Source organism: Alexandromys fortis, unplaced genomic scaffold (genome assembly GCF_014885135.2).
Source record: "Alexandromys fortis isolate MF-2015 unplaced genomic scaffold, M_Fortis_MF-2015_v1.1 scaffold_7, whole genome shotgun sequence".
In the NCBI taxonomy this organism is placed as follows: Eukaryota; Metazoa; Chordata; class Mammalia; order Rodentia; family Cricetidae; genus Alexandromys; species Alexandromys fortis.
The window spans coordinates 5,188,278-5,206,439 of NW_026067920.1; the positions used below are offsets into that span (position 1 = coordinate 5,188,278).

Below are 18,162 nucleotides of genomic sequence, written 5' to 3' on the forward strand. Positions count from 1 at the left end.
TTTTCTTTCTTTTTTTTTTTTTTTTTTTTTTTTTTTTTTTTTTTTTTTTGGCCTTGACTTTTAACCAGCCCTTGGGCAATTGCCTCCACCATTGCCTGTAGTTGTTTTCAACAATAACCTCTGGAGAAAGGCTCAAAATCAAGTCAAATAAAAACAGCTTCCCAAGAGGATCTTCCAGGGAGCTACCAGAGAGGGGAGATCAAGAGAACTTTCTGGAAATGAGGTTCTGAGAGGGCTCTAGTCCCATGTCTCATGCTATCCATGAGGCTTTGAAAGGCTTTGAGACTACAGTGTCACTATTAATGGAGAGAAGTTTAGATCTGAAGTAGTTTACCACCTTCCCTGTTTTCTTGACAAAATAACTTCCCATTTACTGTTTCAATCCTTAGGTTAATTCCCAGAGTATCAAAAGCCCTATCCAGACATTTCTCCCCCCCCCCCCTTTTTTAAATTTTAAAACAGATTCTTGGTGTAGTCCTGGACAGCCTGGAGCTTGCTATGTATCTCAACTCACAGAGATCCACCTGCTTTGGCCTCCTACGTGATGGGTCCAAAGGAAACACAATTCCCCAAACTCTAAAAGGCAGTTCAAATTCCCAGAAATGAGTTCAACCTAGGCTATAGGAGGATTTCTGGCATCTAGATAAAAGACAGCATTACTCGGGGGTGTGTAAAGCTAGTTCTCCTCTATGTGTCCCTTCTGCCAGAGGTAAGACTGAAGGGACACGTGGCTACCTGTGGTGCCTATCAGCACATCAAAGCCCATGCTAGCGTCTCGGCTCACTCAGTATCAGAATTACCTGCTATACTTTTCAAAGTCCATGTCCTCACCTCCTCGCCTGTCCTCACCTCCTCCCCTACCTTGAACTCCATCCAGCTCTTGGGGTCCTCTTTCTCCTTATAACCCTGCAAGTGTCGCTATGCTCCTCTTTCTCTCTCCTGCCTCGTTCACTGTGCTCTCTCTGTTCTCTAGCCCCTGTTATTCTCCCTTCTCTCGCAGAGAGCCCTGGTCAGGTCCAGTCTGCTGTCCATGTTCAGTCTTCTTCTTTCTCCCTCTGCTCTGGACTCTTCCAGATGCCTCTGGCTGTTCTCCCCCTCATACCTTCCCTTAACCATGCCACGAAGAGTCACACCATCAGTCTATACACCAAGTGCTGGCCCTGTCCAGACATCCTTCTCAGTTTTCTTGTTGCTTTGAGAGAGAGTTCTCAGGCATTCTCTCTCTCTCCTTTTTTCTCTCTCTGAGACCCTGGCATCTCACGTCACATGTGTAGAGACACTGTGGCGAACGTTACTCGAGATGGCCAGAGCCACATTTAAGTTATTTCGTTTTCTACCAATGTGTGTGTGTGTGTGGGGGGGGGGGGGGTCTCATGAGAAGCATTTAGTGAAATGGTTCTCTTCTTTCGCCTTTACATGGGTTTAGGGGTTGAACTCGGGTCACCAGCTTTAGCAGCCATTCCACTGCCCCAGGTTCACACGTAAAGAAGGCCAGCTGTTGCCCAGCGGGGAGGGAAGTCTGCATTAGAGTCACACAGCATCAGCAGGTCCTCTCCAGATCTGCCATGTGCCAGGTCTGGCCTGGCGTCCTACAGGAGGGGAAGAGTTGCTGTGTGATTCGGAAGGGCATGCACTCCTTCGGGGACTGCATAGCTGAGGTGCTCACACACACACACACACACACACACACACACACACACACACACACACAGAAGCAGCTGGATGTGGTCCTGCTTGCACTAGTTCAGAGACGAAGACGAGCAGATAGGGATGGGTGTTGTGGCTTTGCGATCTTGCTTTTTTCTTAGGTGTTTTCCAAGAGAGAGAGAGAGAGAGAGAGCAAAGGCCACAAGGCTGAACTCAGGACTTGGTTACTGGATTAGTTCAGACCCTGGGTCAGAGGTGCTATTTGAAATCTGACCTAGAATAGTGGTGTGGGAGCCAGGGAAGGAGAGAGGGAGGCACGGAGAGAGGGAGGCAGTTTGGCAGCCTTGCCCTGTGGGACAAGTTCCTGCGCTGGTTGGGCCAGCAGCTAACTTTGCTGCCCAGCTGCCTGCATAGCTCTAGGAGTTGTGCCCAGAAGCCTAGTCCAGAGTCTGCTCAGCCTGCCACTGCCTCTGTGAGCCCTTAACACCCTGCAGCAGAACTCAGGCTGCTCACAAGGCTGGGATGGATGTCCCCCTCTGCAGAAGATGAAAAGTAAAGCCATAAAGTGAGCTAAAAGGCTAGTGTGCCTGAACACAGTATCCTCTGGGCTGGGATGGCTGCAAGGCTTTCCCTGAAACCTGGAGGGTGTGAAGCCAGATGGAGGAGTTTTCTTTAGGTAGAGGGGTTGCAAGCAAAGACCCAGTTCTGGGAATGCTCAGTGTCTAGCAGAAAGGGGAAGGGGAGCTCGCGAGAGAGCCAGTCCGGTGGCCCCATTCTGGGGACACTGCCTAAGGGTGGAGGCAGCCTCTAGAAAGATTATGTATATAGAGCACAGATCATGGCCCTGGCTGGAGCCAGTGAGCAGACTGTGAGTCTGTGGGGGCTGGCATGTGTGGTGTCTGAGGGTGACTTTTTAATTCACAGCAGAGGTACCTGGCAGCCAGACAGGCTTGAAGCCTGTGTGCACTGCAGGAGACAGCTACCCTGTGGGTGGGGATTCCAAGCTTGAGTCAGCAGATGTGGCTTGGGAGCATGTCTCTGCCTAGGTCAGGCCTAGGGGCCTGTGCCACACCTAGGGAGGGGTGTTGGTAGGCCCTGAAAGAGCCGTTGTTATGCCATAGCAGAATCCTTCCCATGTTCCATCATGTCCATAAAACTTCTAAGGCTTTTTTCCTCCCCAAGGGGATACTACTACCACTGAAGGGAGTTCTTGCTTGGCTGTCCTCCTGCCCGGCCTTCCTAGGACAGCCCTGGCTAGGCAGGTGCAACTCTGCTTGGAGGCAACTGGCTTTGGCCCATTCCCATTGCCCAAACCAGTGAATCCCCAAGTCACACAGACTTCATGACTGGAGGGAAAGGAGCCCCCTGCTGCTCTGGGCTGGGGCCCTTAGCTACTGTCTTTTCAGGTGAAATGGAGTGAGCCTTAGGGCCTCCAGCTGGGCATGGGGCATGGGACAAGGGGCAGGGGCTGGACTGAAGTAACCCACAGTGACTCCTGGCTGGGCAGGAGTCATTTCCTATCCTCTTCCTAGGAGCCTAAGCTCCTGTTAGTGGAGACTGGCCTGGCTAGCTCTAGGTACAGACTGTAGTTGCTCCCAAGGACTCCACACACACACTCAAGAGGAATGGGTATGGTTATCTTTATGAACATACTCCATCCACCTGCTTAAAAAGCACAAGCGTCCTGGCCCCTGCAACCTCCCTCCAGCAACACTGTGAGTGTCCTGGCCCCGGAAGCCCCCTCCTCCAGCAACACTGTGAGTGTCCTGGCCCCTGCAGCCCCCTCCTCCAGCAACACTGTGAGTGTCCTGGCCCCTGCAGCCCCCTCCTCCAGCAACACTGTGAGTGTCCTGGCCCCGGAAGCCCCCTCCTCCAGCAACACTGTGAGCGTCCTGGACCCTGCAGTTCCTGGAACTTGTGTTAGAAGTGAGAAACCTGGATCCTGTGACAAGCATGGTCCATAGATAGTTCCAGAACACAAGGGAAGTTAGGGGGACGGAGACCTCTGAATCAAAGGTGAAAAAGATCCTTCAGGGTCCATAAAGTCAAGTTCATCTCATAAGAGCATCTGTCTGTCTCTGTCTGTTTTCTGTCAAGGGACAGTGGGATTTTCCACATTGCCTTAGGGAACCTTTACCTGAGAAGGGGAAGAGAGTCCTGGTCCTGCTGTCCACTCAGGCTGGATGTCTTCACGGCGTCGCTGACTGCACCTTCAGTGAGTGAGCTGTAGTAGAGACAGCGATCAACCATCTCCTCTCGGGAATTTGTGCTGCTGCTGAGTCACACATTTCTAATCAATTTGTAAAATATATCTGCTCAGCTTAAGACATTGTGCAGTTTCTGTTAGCATAGAACGGCTTTGCTATTTTCAGTGAGTTAGGTTTTCCTTGCACTTGCCATGACTTGATAAGCGCACAGACAGAAGCCTTAGGTGACTTGGTGGACGTTCAAGCCTGGAAGCCAGTGCCAACACACCGAGGAGGCTTGAGAAGCGCTGGAGCGGTTTGTCTTTGGCCTCTAGGCCTGCAGTCTAAATGCTGTATTCACAGTTACGGCTCTGTGGCTGTGTTATTTATTTGCAATGAGGGTGAAGTCATTTGCTTTGTTTGCATTCTAGCCTCATTGATTCTATTTATTCTCTCTTACTGTCTGTCTGACGGTCAAACATTAACTTGTTCCAAAACCCAGAATGTGTTTGGATCAGCTCTCTGGATATTCTGGTGTGTCTGGGGGACCCGGCAGAGGCTGAGTAAGATGTCTCCGTTCCTCTCTCTCCTTAGTTCCTGGCTCCATGGTAGTTTTGAAAGTATTTTCCTGACACTGAGCTGCAGTAAACCCCAGAATATACTAACCTGGCCAAAGGAGGGACAGTGGCCTGGAGGCCAGGGGAAAGCACACCAACAAGGGGGCCTTGACAGCCTGAGCTGTTCCGATTTGGTTGGCGTGGGAGCCTTTATGTTGTATAGCTCAGACTCTGATGAGAAAGAGGTGACTGGCTGGCTGAAACCCAGAGTCCTAAAGCCTGAGCTGGTAGACCCGGGGCTCCTTAGCAACCCCCCCAACACACACACACTCTCCAAGTGGAAAGTGTGGGCCATATTCTGGTAGCATCTGTGGCAAAGTTCTGACAGGCCCCAGTGTGGTCTCTGGCCCCAGATTCCTATCCTTGAATACAGAGCTCCATGCAACTACAACCCAGAGGAGGAGGGAGGAGAGAGGAGGGCGGAGAAAGAGCTGAAGACAAAGAAAGGGGTGCGGCAGGGCAGCAGCTAGCCGGAGGGGGCGGAGAGTGAGCTCAGCCTGGAGCAGGTCAAGGCTGTCAGAACTTGTGGGAGGGTTGAGGAGAAAAGCCCTGCAGCACTCAGGCAGAAACATCTCTTGTCTCGAGTCCCCCCGCTGTCACTTTCTGGGGGCCCGGCACTGAGGCAGAAGACAGGAAGAGCTGGGACCTCTTTATTGGCCAGAGGCACTCCTAACCTTGGGCATAAATAGGATCTCAGGGGCTCTGTCCTACAGCTGACAGTCCAGCAGGCTGCCCCACTGCTCCTGCCAGGTGAGTGCTGTGTACACATCCAAAGAGGCCTGGGGCTCCAGGAGCAGGAATCTGTGACACTCCAGACTCCCCTGGGAGATGGGCATGACCTGGGCTTTTCTGGTCTAGTCTCGTGCATAGCTAGTACATGAAGTGTATGTGCTAGGCACACTTCACGGTGGTGGAGACACAGTGTGCAGCAGTCAGGAGTGTGCGGCTCCTGTGTGCTGCACTCGGCAGCGATAGCTGTAAGCCTGTTTAAGTTCTTTCTGTGCCTTGGGCTACGGCCCTGGAGGCTGTGAGTCTGCACGTTACCCTCAGGATTTTGTAGACCGGCAGTGAAACTAACCACGTACCCCATAACCTGGCACCCTTCTCTTTACTGGATAGAATCGGGGAAACTCTTGCAGGAACATTTTGGGGATCTAGGCATGTGTTTATGGTGTCTCACCAATCTGGAAGTTCCTTCTGTTCTCTTCTGGGGCTGGTTGGGCAGGGGCCTTCTTGGGACTAAAGGTGCCAACACTTCTCTCTCCCCCTGCTGTAGGTGATGGAAAACGGGAGTGTTTCCCTGGGCAGAGCTCTTTGGGCCTTCCTCCTGGCCATGCTAGGCTCCGCCACAGGCCAGCCGCTGGGGGGAGAATCGGTCTGCACAGCCCGGCCCCTGGCTAGATACAGCATCACTTTCACCGGCAAGTGGAGCCAGACAGCCTTCCCCAAACAGTATCCTCTGTTCCGGCCCCCTGCACAGTGGTCCTCCCTGCTGGGTAAGGGCACCTTTCCTCCTTCTGCCCCATCCAGGAGGCTACAGTGCCTGCTGGCTGCCCACTTCACAGCACACAGCACAGGTCATTCTCAACTAAGAAACTTCCAACACAAAAGACACTTGCTAATTACCCACCATACTAGTGGCTGGCAGAGGGCACAGTGGTCACAGGAAGGCTGATGGGACACCGGTCACCCAGCCAGGTGTGTCCTAACTACTTAAGTATAAAGGACAATATTCTCTCTCTGTGTTAGGGGTGGATGTGGCTCCTTGTCATTCATCTGGGGAGCTGACATGGGGGAGACATGGTGTCCACTGTGGTCAGCCCCGTGGCATTGAAGTCTGTAGCTCCCCCAGGGATGCTACTCATCCCAGCTGGCTACTCATGCAGTCAGGTCTTTGCACAGGGGCAGCTCACAGCTCTGACTACAGCATGTGGAGGAAGAACGAATATGTCAGCAACGGGCTGAGGGAATTTGCAGAGCGTGGTGAGGCCTGGGCACTGATGAAAGAGATTGAAGCTGCCGGAGAGAAGCTCCAGAGTGTGCATGCCGTGTTCTCTGCTCCCGCGGTCCCCAGCGGAACTGGGCAGACCTCTGCAGAGCTAGAGGTGCACCCCAGGCACTCGCTGGTAAGTCTCTGCTGGTCCAGGAGAGGGTGTGCCCTGGGGCTGCAGCTGCTGAGCCTTCCGCTCCCATCCAGGTGTCCTTCGTGGTACGCATTGTCCCCAGCCCTGACTGGTTTGTGGGCGTCGACAGTCTGGACCTGTGTGAGGGGGGCCGCTGGAAGGAGCAGGTGGTCCTCGATCTTTATCCTCACGATGCAGGAACGGACAGCGGTTTCACCTTCTCCTCCCCCAACTTTGCCACCATCCCACAGGACACAGTGACAGAGGTAAGTAGTCCACAGTCCTTGCCCCATGGCACAGGCTGTATAGCCATTCCCCACGCCATAGTGGGACAAAGAAGGTGGTCGGTGTGGTTGAGAAAATTTGTGAGGGCAGGCTGTTTCAGGGGGACCTCTGGGCATCCCAGACTTTGGCTTCTCCTTGGAGAATAATCCTGTTTCTGGCGTCTGCTGGTTGAGAGTGGGGTGCTGGTCTGCCTGGGATCTGGCAGTATTATAGAGAAAAGAACCAGATGCCGGGGCCTGCACGGCCCTTCCTTTCCAGTGAGGAGGCGTATGTCGTCCTGCCTGGTGCATCAGCAGGCACTCTCTATAGACAGGTGTCTCAGTGGAGCCACAGTGTTGTCTCCGGGAGACAGAAGGAATGGCAAGAGGCCACGTGGGCACCTCCAGCTCTGCTGGGCTTAAGAGCCATTCAGATGACACCCAAGTTGGGAGTGTTTTCTGGCACTGTCCTGCTTGATGCTGGGTACTGACTCAAACAGACACTCGAAAGTGGGCCTCCCAGACCCTTGTGGCAGCTTCTCCTCCTCTGTCACCCAGATAACATCCTCATCACCCAGTCACCCAGCAAACTCATTCTACTACCCACGCCTGAAGTCCTTGCCTCCCATTGCCAAAGTGACCTTCGTGCGGCTACGACAGAGTCCCAGGGCCTTTGCCCCACCTTCCCTGGACCTGGCCAGCAGGGGCAATGAAATTGTCGACAGCCTCTCAGGTAATTTCCATGTTTCCCGTTTTCTGTTAACCCCAGGTAGACAGGCTGGGAAAGCGTGCTGGAGCTCATTACTCCATGTCACCACTGGCTCAATTGGGGCGAGAAGCCACAACTTGTGCCCCTGAGCCTGTAGGGTATACTTTGTCCAAGGTCATACACTAGGTCCTAAAGCCCAAAATAAGGTACAACAGGTGAGTTCCTTCTGCCCTAGGCTAGCCCTCGTCTTTAGCATAGATTCTGAGTTCACAGACTCTCCCAGGACTCCAAGGTCACAGGAAACTTGAGCCTGAGCAATTTCAAAGGGGAAGTCTTGTCACTCTTTAGGAAATGGTATTAATTTTTAAAGGTTTAGGATTTGGTGGATTCAAATACCGTAGGTAAAACTTTGATGATATCTACTGTTTGAAAGACCCTGAACAACGGAGAAAGACCCCAGATATAGTTAGGAAGCAGCATGCACCAGAAATGCAGCCGTGGCCTGCACGCCACAGCCTATAATGGCGGTCCCACCTCGGCCTCCTCCGTTAGCCAAAAGAGAGGAAGGCATTGGCGGAAGCCTGGCATTCATGACATTCCCTTGGGGACTTGGGTCCTGCCTGGCTGTGGCCAGTGCAGAGTTCCCAATTCTCTAGGGCCAGTCCAGGGTTCTCCTCTTTCCACAAATGATTTGAGAGTCCGGAGAGTCCTCTAATAGGCACCTTGGGCTTTCATCCCTCAAGGGCCTCAGCTGGAGCCGAGGGAGCTGGGCACTGAGAGTGAGAATCACAGTTTGCTCACTGCACCGCAGCCTCCAGCAGCCCTTGTGTGAGGCCGCAGAGAGTGACCTGGCCGTTTGAGGCTGTATTTCCCCAGTCCCTCACACTGGAAGAGCAGAGAGCCTCTCATGTGTTGGCAGGCCCCAGGATGGGCAAGCACCCCTCCAGATGGCCATAACTTATTTTCTTAAGGAGCAGGAATCAGCCAAGACCTGCCAAACTTCAAAGCCATTTCTCCTGTTGGCAGGAGCTGGAGGAGGCTCAGCTGCCAACTCATTTTCTCTGGCCACTTGGGATGGTCTCTGCCCTGATGCATTGGCCAGGCCAGCCTCAGGCAGAAGGATGAGCTTGTTGATGGGCTATGTAGCGCAGGAATTTGAAGTGTGTATCTCCCACCACCATTCCTAAAGGACAGCCCTGTAAATGCTGGACAATGGCGTCACCTGGGCAGACACAGTGCGGTATCACGGGAAGAGTCATTTGCAGGCAGGCCACTGGAGGGGTCCTTTTGACTCATCATTGGGGCACTTAGCCACCTGATCGGGTCTGAGAAGGTAGCATGCTGGGAGTGCAGGGGCCACGGCAAAGGAAGGGCAGGCAAGGACAGTAGGTGGGGACGGCGTGGAGAGGAGAGGGTGGGAATGGATGCTGCCCTCCACTCTGGCTGAGGACCACATCTCTGGTGACAGGGAACTTCAGCAAGCCTACCCATAGTTACCACTGGGTGGCATAGGAGCCAGCTGAGCACTTCCATACCCAGTACATCTGAGGAACACAATGTGGCAAATTGTCCCAAGGTGTTCCCCGTCATGAAAAGCCATTGCTGTAGCTAGGGCTTCTCACATCTGCCCACCTCTTCTACCTAATTCTCTCATGCCTTCGTGACTGCCAGCCTGTCAGTGGAGTAGGGGCAGAATACCTGGCGGCCCACATGAGTTTCCCTTGCTAATCTGGGCTCCTCAGCAGCAGACACCAGACCTTGTCTGGGATGAGTATATCCAGGAAGCTCGCACTAGGCCCATGTCTGCACCTCTCCCACTTTCGGCCACACACGGGTCATCCTGGGTCTGCTCCCCTCAGGAATCTGCAGGGTCCAAGAGCTCCATTTGGGAAGCTCTCCCTGCAGACCAGGGCTGCTGCAAGCGTTCAGGCATCTAGCTATACCGGGAAGATGGGGGCTCAGGTAGTGCATCAAGGCTGGCTGCCTGGAACCCTCGCTCTCAGGCAAGGTTCTAGGCAAAAACTGGGTCTGTTCATCTTTCCAAAGGGTTTTTGTAGGCCCTGTCTCACCTTTTCCTCCGAGGAGAGGGCTATTTCAGGAGTGGCCTACTGAATTTTCTAGAATATTCTGGGTACTGTATCTGACATCCCCAATCTCTTTTTGTTCCTTTCTGAATTCTTCCAACATCTGACTTGTTTCTGGGAGCTCTACACATTGATCGCAGCAGCACAAGGACTCATAAAAAACGGGGTCCTTCCCTGGGAGCCTTAGCCTGACTACTGCTGCCAGCCCCACACTGTCCTCTCATGACACTGGTGGCCGTGGCTGCTCTCCTGGTCTCTTGGTCTCCTGTAGATGATTGTTCTCTGCTGACTGGCTGGCTGGCTTAGCATATGGTGGATATACGGGCAATTGCATTTTGCTCTGGAAAATGGAAATTACCAGGTTGTTTAGCCACATAACCCCAAACTGATTATTTTTAAATTTGTGAATATGATAGCGGCAGAGGAGACATAATCAAAAGGAACACTACTGAAAATGTTTGAGCTTCCTGGGTGTGTGTGGGGAGTAAGATTCCACAACCCAAAGGGCTTTCTGGCATCTGTAGGACTTCAGAAATGTCGGTTATGAAGGTCACTGGGGCCAGAGAGTCACCTCCCCTCAGAGAGGTCCCTGCTGTTGTAATGCCTCTTCCATAGCGGGTAAGATCCCACGACCCTTGCTGTCACAAGTTAGCCAAGGTTTCCTGAAGCTTATGTCTGGAGAGGAACAGGTCCAGCCAGTCATCTGGTTCTTGTTTGAGTGTATATCCGTGATACCCATCATGCGTCTTGCTCTACACTCCGGAGAAAAGCAAGTGTTTTGTTCCGACTTTGGAGCAGTCTCCTGGGGTTGACGCACATAGGGGGAAAATCTCTTGTTCTTTTTCAAAGTATCTCCTTGTATAGTACTCATTGGGTCTCCCCTGGGCTTTGTCAAGTTCCAGAGACACCGCTGGACTGTGAGGTTTCCCTCTGGTCATCCTGGGGACTGTGTGGAGGACCATGTGGAAAGTTGGGAGCCAAGAGCAGAACTCGTTACATCCGTGTTCAACCTGCTAACAATGGGACCCCCTGCCCTGAGCTTGAAGAAAAGGCTGAGTGTACCCCTGATAACTGTGTCTAAACCCAGACTCCAGTAACCAGCCCTTAGGGTCCTCTCAAGTCTTGGACTCAGATCCGGGCCACAAAATGTTCCCGGGAGGCACATGCAGACAGGGAGAGGAGCTTGGGCAGTTTTGCACCATTTCCCACCATGGTTGGGCTGATGAATGCTCTGGACACAGAGGTTCTCAGTGGCAGGTAAGAGACAGGCTGCTTCTCCCACCGTGTGGTCCCTGAGGCTCATGGTCTGTTCTCCACAATGTCCCATGTAACTTATCACTGCGGTGAGAGGCTGCCGTCGACGCAGACAGCAGGCACGCCGAAAACAGGCAGAGGATGCGGTAAGCCTGTGAGCCCTACAACCACACTGCGGTCAGATACCTCAGGCCCACTGCCACCACTGCACCTGCTCCTGGAGGCCAACAATGCAGCTTCAAAGAGGAGTGGCCACAGGAGAAACAGATGAAGGGGGCAGTTTGGGGAACTTGGTCCTCTTCTGTCACCAATCCCTTTGCATTTGAATAAAGGTTGTGTTTCTGATAAATGCCAGAGGGTGTGTTCTACCTTTCCTGGTCACCCTGCAGCAGAGGTGCCCATGGGTATGTACAAGTAGAAGTCACACATTCACAAGAACCCACAGTGACATCATGGCTGCAAAGTGGGTCCTGGACCGGAGAGGAAGAGACAGACTCATGGGATCTGTGCTAAGGATTCAGCTGCCAGACAAAGCGGCATGAAAACAGTGCTCACACATTCCAGACCACCACACAAAGACAGCATGACATAGTGGGGACGTTCAGAGCAGCGCCTAGAGATCTGTCACAACCACAGGGGCCCTCGCTCTGCTCCTTCCCACAGAGCATGAACAGGGGCCTCTCGGGAACCTGAGTGTGGGCGCCCTACCCTCATCTATGTCCGTGTCAGCTTTCTGTCATTGTGACAACCTGTCTGAGACAACCAACCTAGAGACAGGAAAGGACAGTTCTGTCTCAGTTTTGAGCATGTCTGTGCATTGTCCTGCAGATCTACTGTTTAGGGCCCAAGATGAGGTTAGCACATCATGACAAGGAGGGCACAGCAGACCTGTGCCTTGTGACTGGCATGAGAGAAGGAAGGGGTGGTACTAAGGTCTTGTTGCCTCCTAGGGACGCTTCCCAGTGACCTAGGGACTCCCAACAGACGCTACTTCTCAGCGTCACTCTAAGGAACCAGCCTCAACACATGAGCTTTGTCGACATCCCAGGCAAAAACTGAAACAGCTTTGAGGGCTCAATGTGGTCTGCCAGGGCCTTTCTTCTGGGTCAGGATTGCCTACTCCTTCTCCGGCCACTGAATTCTGAAGTCGCCTAAGCATCTGACCCCAAGTTAGGGGCACTCTGGGAATATCCTCCTAGCCCTATCCCTCAGCTTGGATGTGAAGAACATGTCTTTCTTGCTTCACAGGGACCTTGGGAGACTACTCTTCTGACTGGCAGAGATCTTTGCCCCTGATGCTTCCAGGGTCAGACGCCAGGCCACTGCCTACCATTAGGTATCTAATTCTCATTGAAAATTCTTGAACATAAACCAAGATCATAGGGTCACAAGTCTGGAGATTGTTATGGAGATCTGAGAAACCTTCATTGAAAGCTTTCCTTAAGCATTTAAGAGGCTAAGACAGGAGGACTGCCATGAATTTGAGGATAGCCTGGGCTACATAGTAGGCTAGAGTGAGATCTTGACTCAAATTAAAAAAAGACGAAAGAAAGAAAAGAAAAGGAAGGAAGAAAGAAAAAAGAAAGGAAGGAAGAAAGAAAGAAAGGAAGAAAGGGAAAAAAGGTTTTCTCTCATGTTCCCTGGAGGGTAACACCAGAGGAACTTTGGAGAGGAGCCTAAGACTGCCTGGAGGCTGTACTGGATATGTCCCCAGGAACATGCATATGGTCACCAACCCAAGACTGCCTTTGGCCATGGTATCGACAAACCATAAGAACAGACCCAGGAGACACTAGGGTTGGAATGCAGTCCCAGGGTATCAGTAGGGTGTATCACACCAGGAGCTCAGAAGCCAAAGGAAGACCACAGAGATGTATGCTCTATTTAAACCCCAGCAGATGGACTCGGTGCTCCAGCAAAATTATGACAGTTATGAGACCAGATCCACAAAACCATGAGCTGCTGTGGAGTCTCCAGAAACCATGTCTTCAGTACTAGGACATAGCTCTATGGCAAGTGCAAACGTGTGAGGTCATGGATTCAATGCCCATTACTTTAAAACAAAACAAAATGAAACAAGGGTGTGTATAAAAACTGGAGAAATCAACACAACGTCCGTATTCAGCTAATTACGCTCTCCCCAGGGCATATACTCGGAGCCTCTGTGACACACCCACGGAGTTGTATCCAGCCAGCCAACTGGCTGGGGTCCTCTAGCTCCACCTAAATGTAAGCTACACACAGGAGAAGAGAAGTGCTTCGGTGGTAGCTGTCTTGGATTTTCAATGTCTAGGACCTAGCACCTGGCTCGGCAAGTCCAGAGGCTGACAGTTCCAAGTCCTGAGAGCTAGGGGACTTGTGCTCTAGGCTCTACACACTTATTACTCTGGGTTTTAACCCAAGTAACGTTTCAATTTGGCAGGTACTGTAACCAGCAGTAGATGGTAGTGGGCAGTGGGTTCTGGACCCCTCAGACTATAGCCCCAAGAGTTAAAACCCCTGAGTAACTAACGTTACAGTTTCTTAGGCTTCAACCATTGGGGCTTTCCACACTTGACAGCAGCTAATAATAGAATTTGTGGAACTAGGGTGTTTAGAAACTTGGCTCCAAGGCTGGGCCCCATCTAGCCACCGGGGCCTCTAGTTTCTCTTCTCTAGCCTTTTCCAACACCTTTCTTCAGGTGCTGCTCCCTTCTGCTCTACCGCCATCTTTTACTGTCTCCGGTTTCTATTTTCTCCCCCTCCTCTCTAGAATTCTCCATCTGCCATCTCATTGCTATTGTTATTATTGTCCCTGCCTTGGTGGAGTCAGCCCACAGCTGCCATCTTCAGTATTGCTACTGCTCAGTCCCACTTCCTCTTTGAGTTCTCAGCTCATCTCAGTCTACAGATAAGATCAAAAGGAGGCAAGGAAAGGTCCATCAGGAGAAACCCAGTGTTTCAGTACCAGAGGGAGCGCAGGGGTGTGTCCTGGCTATAGTGGTCTTCTGTAGCTGCTGGGGTCCTCAGAGTGACTTCAAAGTGTCCAAAGCAGCTTGGCTACTTTGAGGGCAGTCTAGCTGCTGCCTGTGAAAGGGCTGCCTGTCTGACGGTTCCCTCCCAAGGCTGCCTGGCATAGGAAAGAGCCACTCACCCCTCTGGACAGTTTTCATCCTTGGCGGAAGGCACTAAAGGTCATTCACAGCAAAGACTTTGTAGAAGTTTAACATAGAATAACTCCAACAGCAGTAAGCAGCATGCAACAGTATTTAACCATAGTTAATAGTGCTTAACTCCTGACCCAGCAGATGTGAGTGAGTTCCTCTGCTCTGTCTCAGAACGATCTCTGTCAATTTCTTTTACTATTATTACAACTTCTGAGAGTCTACAAATGTTCTAAAATAAATGGCTTTAAAAAGCCAGGTATAGTGGTGGACATCCATAGCCCCAGTATTTAGTAGGCTGAGGTAGGAGAATCACAAGGTTGAAACCAATTTGGGTTACATAGGAAGTTGGTGGCCAGTCTGGCCTCTCCAGCAAGATCCATTTAAAGAAGAAGAGGAGGAGGAGGGGGAGAAGGAGGAGAAGGAGCAAGAGAAAGAGGAGGAGCAGGAGGAGGAGGAGCAGGAGGAGGAGGAAGACATAAAACATCACTGTCTTATGAGTCTTCTCAAGGCAAGCACTCAGTTAAAGTCCATACTTTTTCTGGGCATGGTGGCTCCTGGGAGGTAGAGGCAGGCAGATGTCTATGAATTCTAGTCCAACCTGGTCTACATAGTGAGTTCTAGAACAGGTAGTCAGGGATGCGTAGAAAGACCCTGTCTCAATAAAACACAACAACAACAACAACAACAAAACCAAACCAACAAACCAACCAAACAAACAAACAAACAAACAAAAAACCCAAAACCAAACCCAAACTAAAAACCCAGGCTCTTCCCACTTCTCAGTGCAGAGGAGTAAAACTAGGAGCCCTGGTGACTAGAAGGCCCCAGGACACTGCCAAGCTACCACGTTTCTCAGACACCCCTAGTCCCAGAAACAATTGCTGCTTCCTCTATCCACACTTCTAAGTCCTCTTCCCACATCCCACACCAATCTCCCTTTCTTTCTTCCTTCCTCTCATTCCTCCTCCACCTCCCGCCATGCGGTGGGGACAACCAGGAGACTTCAGGATGGCCACTGAGGGCGGCTCTGGACTGCAGCATAGAATCCTCGTAAATGGTGTGCCCCAGCTTCCTTCAGCCGACAGGCCTGACAATAACCGTCCCTCTCTCAGCACACCTCAGCATCTTCAAAAGCCGGCTTGCTGCAAGGAACTCCTACACCATCATCCCTGAAAAGGCCCCAAGGCACAAACACCTTTTTGTCTGGTTCACTGGGGCTTACATCTATTATCTGCCTGAGCGCAGGCACCGTATGTCGCTACTTACAAACATCAATCTGACAAAGTTACCCATTGCAATGCAAACGCCTAACAAGCCAGCCCTTGTAACTGCTCCATTTCAAGGAAAGGACCACCAGGAGTGGCTAGGGCTATAGGGGTGGACATGCAGACACGTGTACGTTTTGGTTTAGTTACAGCCGCTTTTTATTTCCATGCTGGAGAGAGTAAGAGGCGACATTCCAAGGGACATGCTGATAGCAGGTGGGTAAGACGGATTCTTCTGCTCAAGGCTGAGACACGGGTCATTTTATGGCATCATGCTAATCTCCCGAAGTCTGTATTATTCAGCAGTAGGTCTAACGCTTAATGGTTTCTCCTGTGATAGTTTATCGAGTTATGAAAAACTGACATGAAAATTGCCTTGAGGGTGAATTATATAATTCATAATACAGGGAGCCTACTTCTGACACCTTTGAATCCAAGCGTGATTTGTTTTCTGGGCTGTCAGATCTCCTCAAGTGGAGAAACCTCTGATGTCACTTAGCATACTAATTGTGGGTGAATACACAGAACGTACGTGGGGAATTCTGGCCTGGCCTGTAAAGCAGGGCACACGACTCGAGTCTACACGCATGCAGCTTCCTGGAACCCGCAGCACCTGGGGGGAGGAAGTACCCCAAGGGAGGCATGCCTCCCAGGACCTGACTCTGCCAACCACCCTGTCATCACACTGATTTCTGTGTGCTCTCAGATGCAAGCGCTTTTCTACACAGGTGAGCCTCGCTTTGCTTCTGAGAAAGACACAAGCGTCCTGCAGTTTTCACACCATATAGAAACTCTGACAAGTCTTCCAACATGTAGTCGGAATCAACACCAAATTTTCTGATTTGAATACAAGGAGAAAATAGAATTTAAATGGAGCGTCATTCTTCACAAAACTGATTATGCATTTTCATACTCTCTGTCTTTTATTGATTGATATTAAATTCTTTCAGCTCATCATGACCATTATTCAGTGTTCTATTTCCAAGAATAATAATCTGGTTTGAAAAATATTAAGTATATGCAGCAAGCTTGGAGGCAGAGAACAGAGGTGGAGTGAGGCAGAGCTTGGAGCCAGCAGAAAGGGAAGGAACAGGACAGAGGGAATCTGTGTAGTTCGGTTTCCCCGTGTCTGTTACCCAGGGAAGAAGTTGTGCTTTCGGTCAGGGAGTTTGAACAATGCCCTGGTTCCAGATCTCAGCCCCGCTACCTACCAAGGAGCCCGTCACCTCCCTCTTCTCTGGAGTAGAGACAACGGAGATGATGTGGCAGCGCCTACTCCTTTGGATTATGAGGCTGGGCCTAGCACACAGGCGATGCCAGGGTCTGCCGGTGTCTGCCCGGTGTGCTCTGAGCAGGTGAACATCTGGATACCTGGAGAAATCCTGGCACGCTGACCAGTTTCCTAGTAACTCATGAGTTTTCCAACTTGGATGTCAAGGAGCTATGGAGGAATAAGAGGGATGTGGTCTGTCCGTCCTGCCTGCCGCCCACATTTGTGACCTGCTGAAGAGTCACTGGGCCCCTGGAGTGGCTGAATAGACCAGACCAGTGCGGCTGCACAGTGCTCTGACAGCCACATGAGGAGAGGCCCTGGGGTGTTGTCCCATAGCCCCTCTGTTTCACACTTTAGCTAACTCAGGGTTAACTTCAGGAGACTTTGAAACATGTCAGCTCATAAGTTGTGAGGCATGCTTAGAAAAATGTCAAATTACAAGATCCCAAAGACTAAAAGACACTGGAGAAAGATCTACAGACAAGGTAGAAAGGGACTTAAAGAATTTTAACCATTGAAAGAAAGCAGGGAAACATGAACATAAGGAGAATTTTAACTACTGGAAAATCTTTAATATAAGCACACATATAAATACCCATAAGAGCTGGGAACTACTCTGTCTGGAACTCAGAACTCACGTAGTGGATTCAATAGAAGGCAGCAAGAAGGGCCTAGTAAAGGAGACTGGATAGCCAAGCTGGAAGAGGCCTCAACAGAAGCAGGAGCGAAGAGTCAGAGTGAGGGGCACAGAGGAGCCAGGCAGATGAACACACTCGCTTGAGGCCTACACGGAGAGACAAGGTAGAGAAGGCAACAGCAGTGACATGCAAAGAATTGTCCAAACTGATGAGACTAAAGAGCCCAGAGTGCCCAGTGGAGGGTGAACGTGGGGAGCCACACAGGTACCCCGCAATCCAGCTGCTGAAGACCACCAGAGCCTCCTGGCTTTAATAACCACTGCCTTTCTGGATATGCCAGACAATTACTCATATCCTATAAAATATATTTCCCAGCATTTCATTTTAAACATCCCTTTAAGCCGGGCGGTGGTGGCGCACGCCTTTAATCCCAGCACTCGGGAGGCAGAGGCAGGTGGATCTCTGTGAGTTCAAGACCAGCCTGGTCTACAAGAGCTAGTTCCAGGCCAGGCTCCAAAACCACAGAGAAACCCTGTCTCGAAAAACCAAAAAAAAAAATTCCTTTAATGAAAACATTTTTTGTATGCCCATTTTTGTTTCGTTTGCTGTGGGAACCCATTGGGACAGATTCACCAGGTTCCCTGGAGCCAGTCAGGCATGCCTGTGTGACCTGTCATCAGCAAAGGTTCTGTGTTCTCACATCCACTGAGTTGAAGAACCCGCAGAGCCTGTGGCATGCCTTGGCTTCCCACAGTGCACACGTCACTAATATGCTCCTATCCTGAAGTTACTAGTAAGATGTAAACACATGCTTAAAAAGGTCTGGAATTGCCAGGCAGTAGTGATCATACCTTTAATTCCATCATCCAAGAGTCAGAGGCAGGTGGACCACTGTGAGTTCAAGGCCAGCCTGGTCTACAGAGTGAGTTCCAGGACAGCCAGAGCTGTTACACAAAG

The 18,162-nt window shown here is 51.1% G+C and overlaps 1 protein-coding gene and 1 long non-coding RNA gene across 2 annotated transcripts in view; one reads left to right on the forward strand and one right to left on the reverse strand.

The window, feature by feature from the left end:
* The window catches only part of LOC126500828 (uncharacterized), a 9,901-nt gene extending 5,674 nt beyond the window's left edge, over positions 1-4,227 (reverse strand). Inside the window, exon 1 of the long non-coding RNA XR_007591449.1 lies at positions 3,785-4,227. This is a non-coding gene — a long non-coding RNA (uncharacterized lncRNA). The remainder of the gene's footprint in view (positions 1-3,784) is intronic.
* A 725-nt stretch (positions 4,228-4,952) lies between these two features.
* On the forward strand, positions 4,953-11,237 carry Spon2 (spondin 2). Its single transcript, XM_050141385.1, has 6 exons — positions 4,953-5,200; positions 5,727-5,946; positions 6,353-6,576; positions 6,648-6,839; positions 7,395-7,569; positions 10,526-11,237. The coding sequence occupies exons 2-6, from the start codon at positions 5,730-5,732 to the stop codon at positions 10,708-10,710; spliced, it is 993 nt and encodes a 330-aa protein (XP_049997342.1). The 5' UTR covers positions 4,953-5,200; positions 5,727-5,729; the 3' UTR covers positions 10,711-11,237.
* Positions 11,238-18,162: the final 6,925 nt, after the last annotated feature.

Bases quoted from the DNA above. Each gene is read 5' to 3' on its own strand.
- Spon2 (XM_050141385.1), top strand. From the start codon at position 5,730: ATGGAAAACGGGAGTGTTTCCCTGGGCAGAGCTCTTTGGGCCTTCCTC. The intron at 6,577-6,647 runs GTAAGTCTCTGC...GCTCCCATCCAG, and splicing joins TGCACCCCAGGCACTCGCTG to GTGTCCTTCGTGGTACGCAT. The intron at 7,570-10,525 runs GTAATTTCCATG...GGCTTTGTCAAG, and splicing joins AATTGTCGACAGCCTCTCAG to TTCCAGAGACACCGCTGGAC.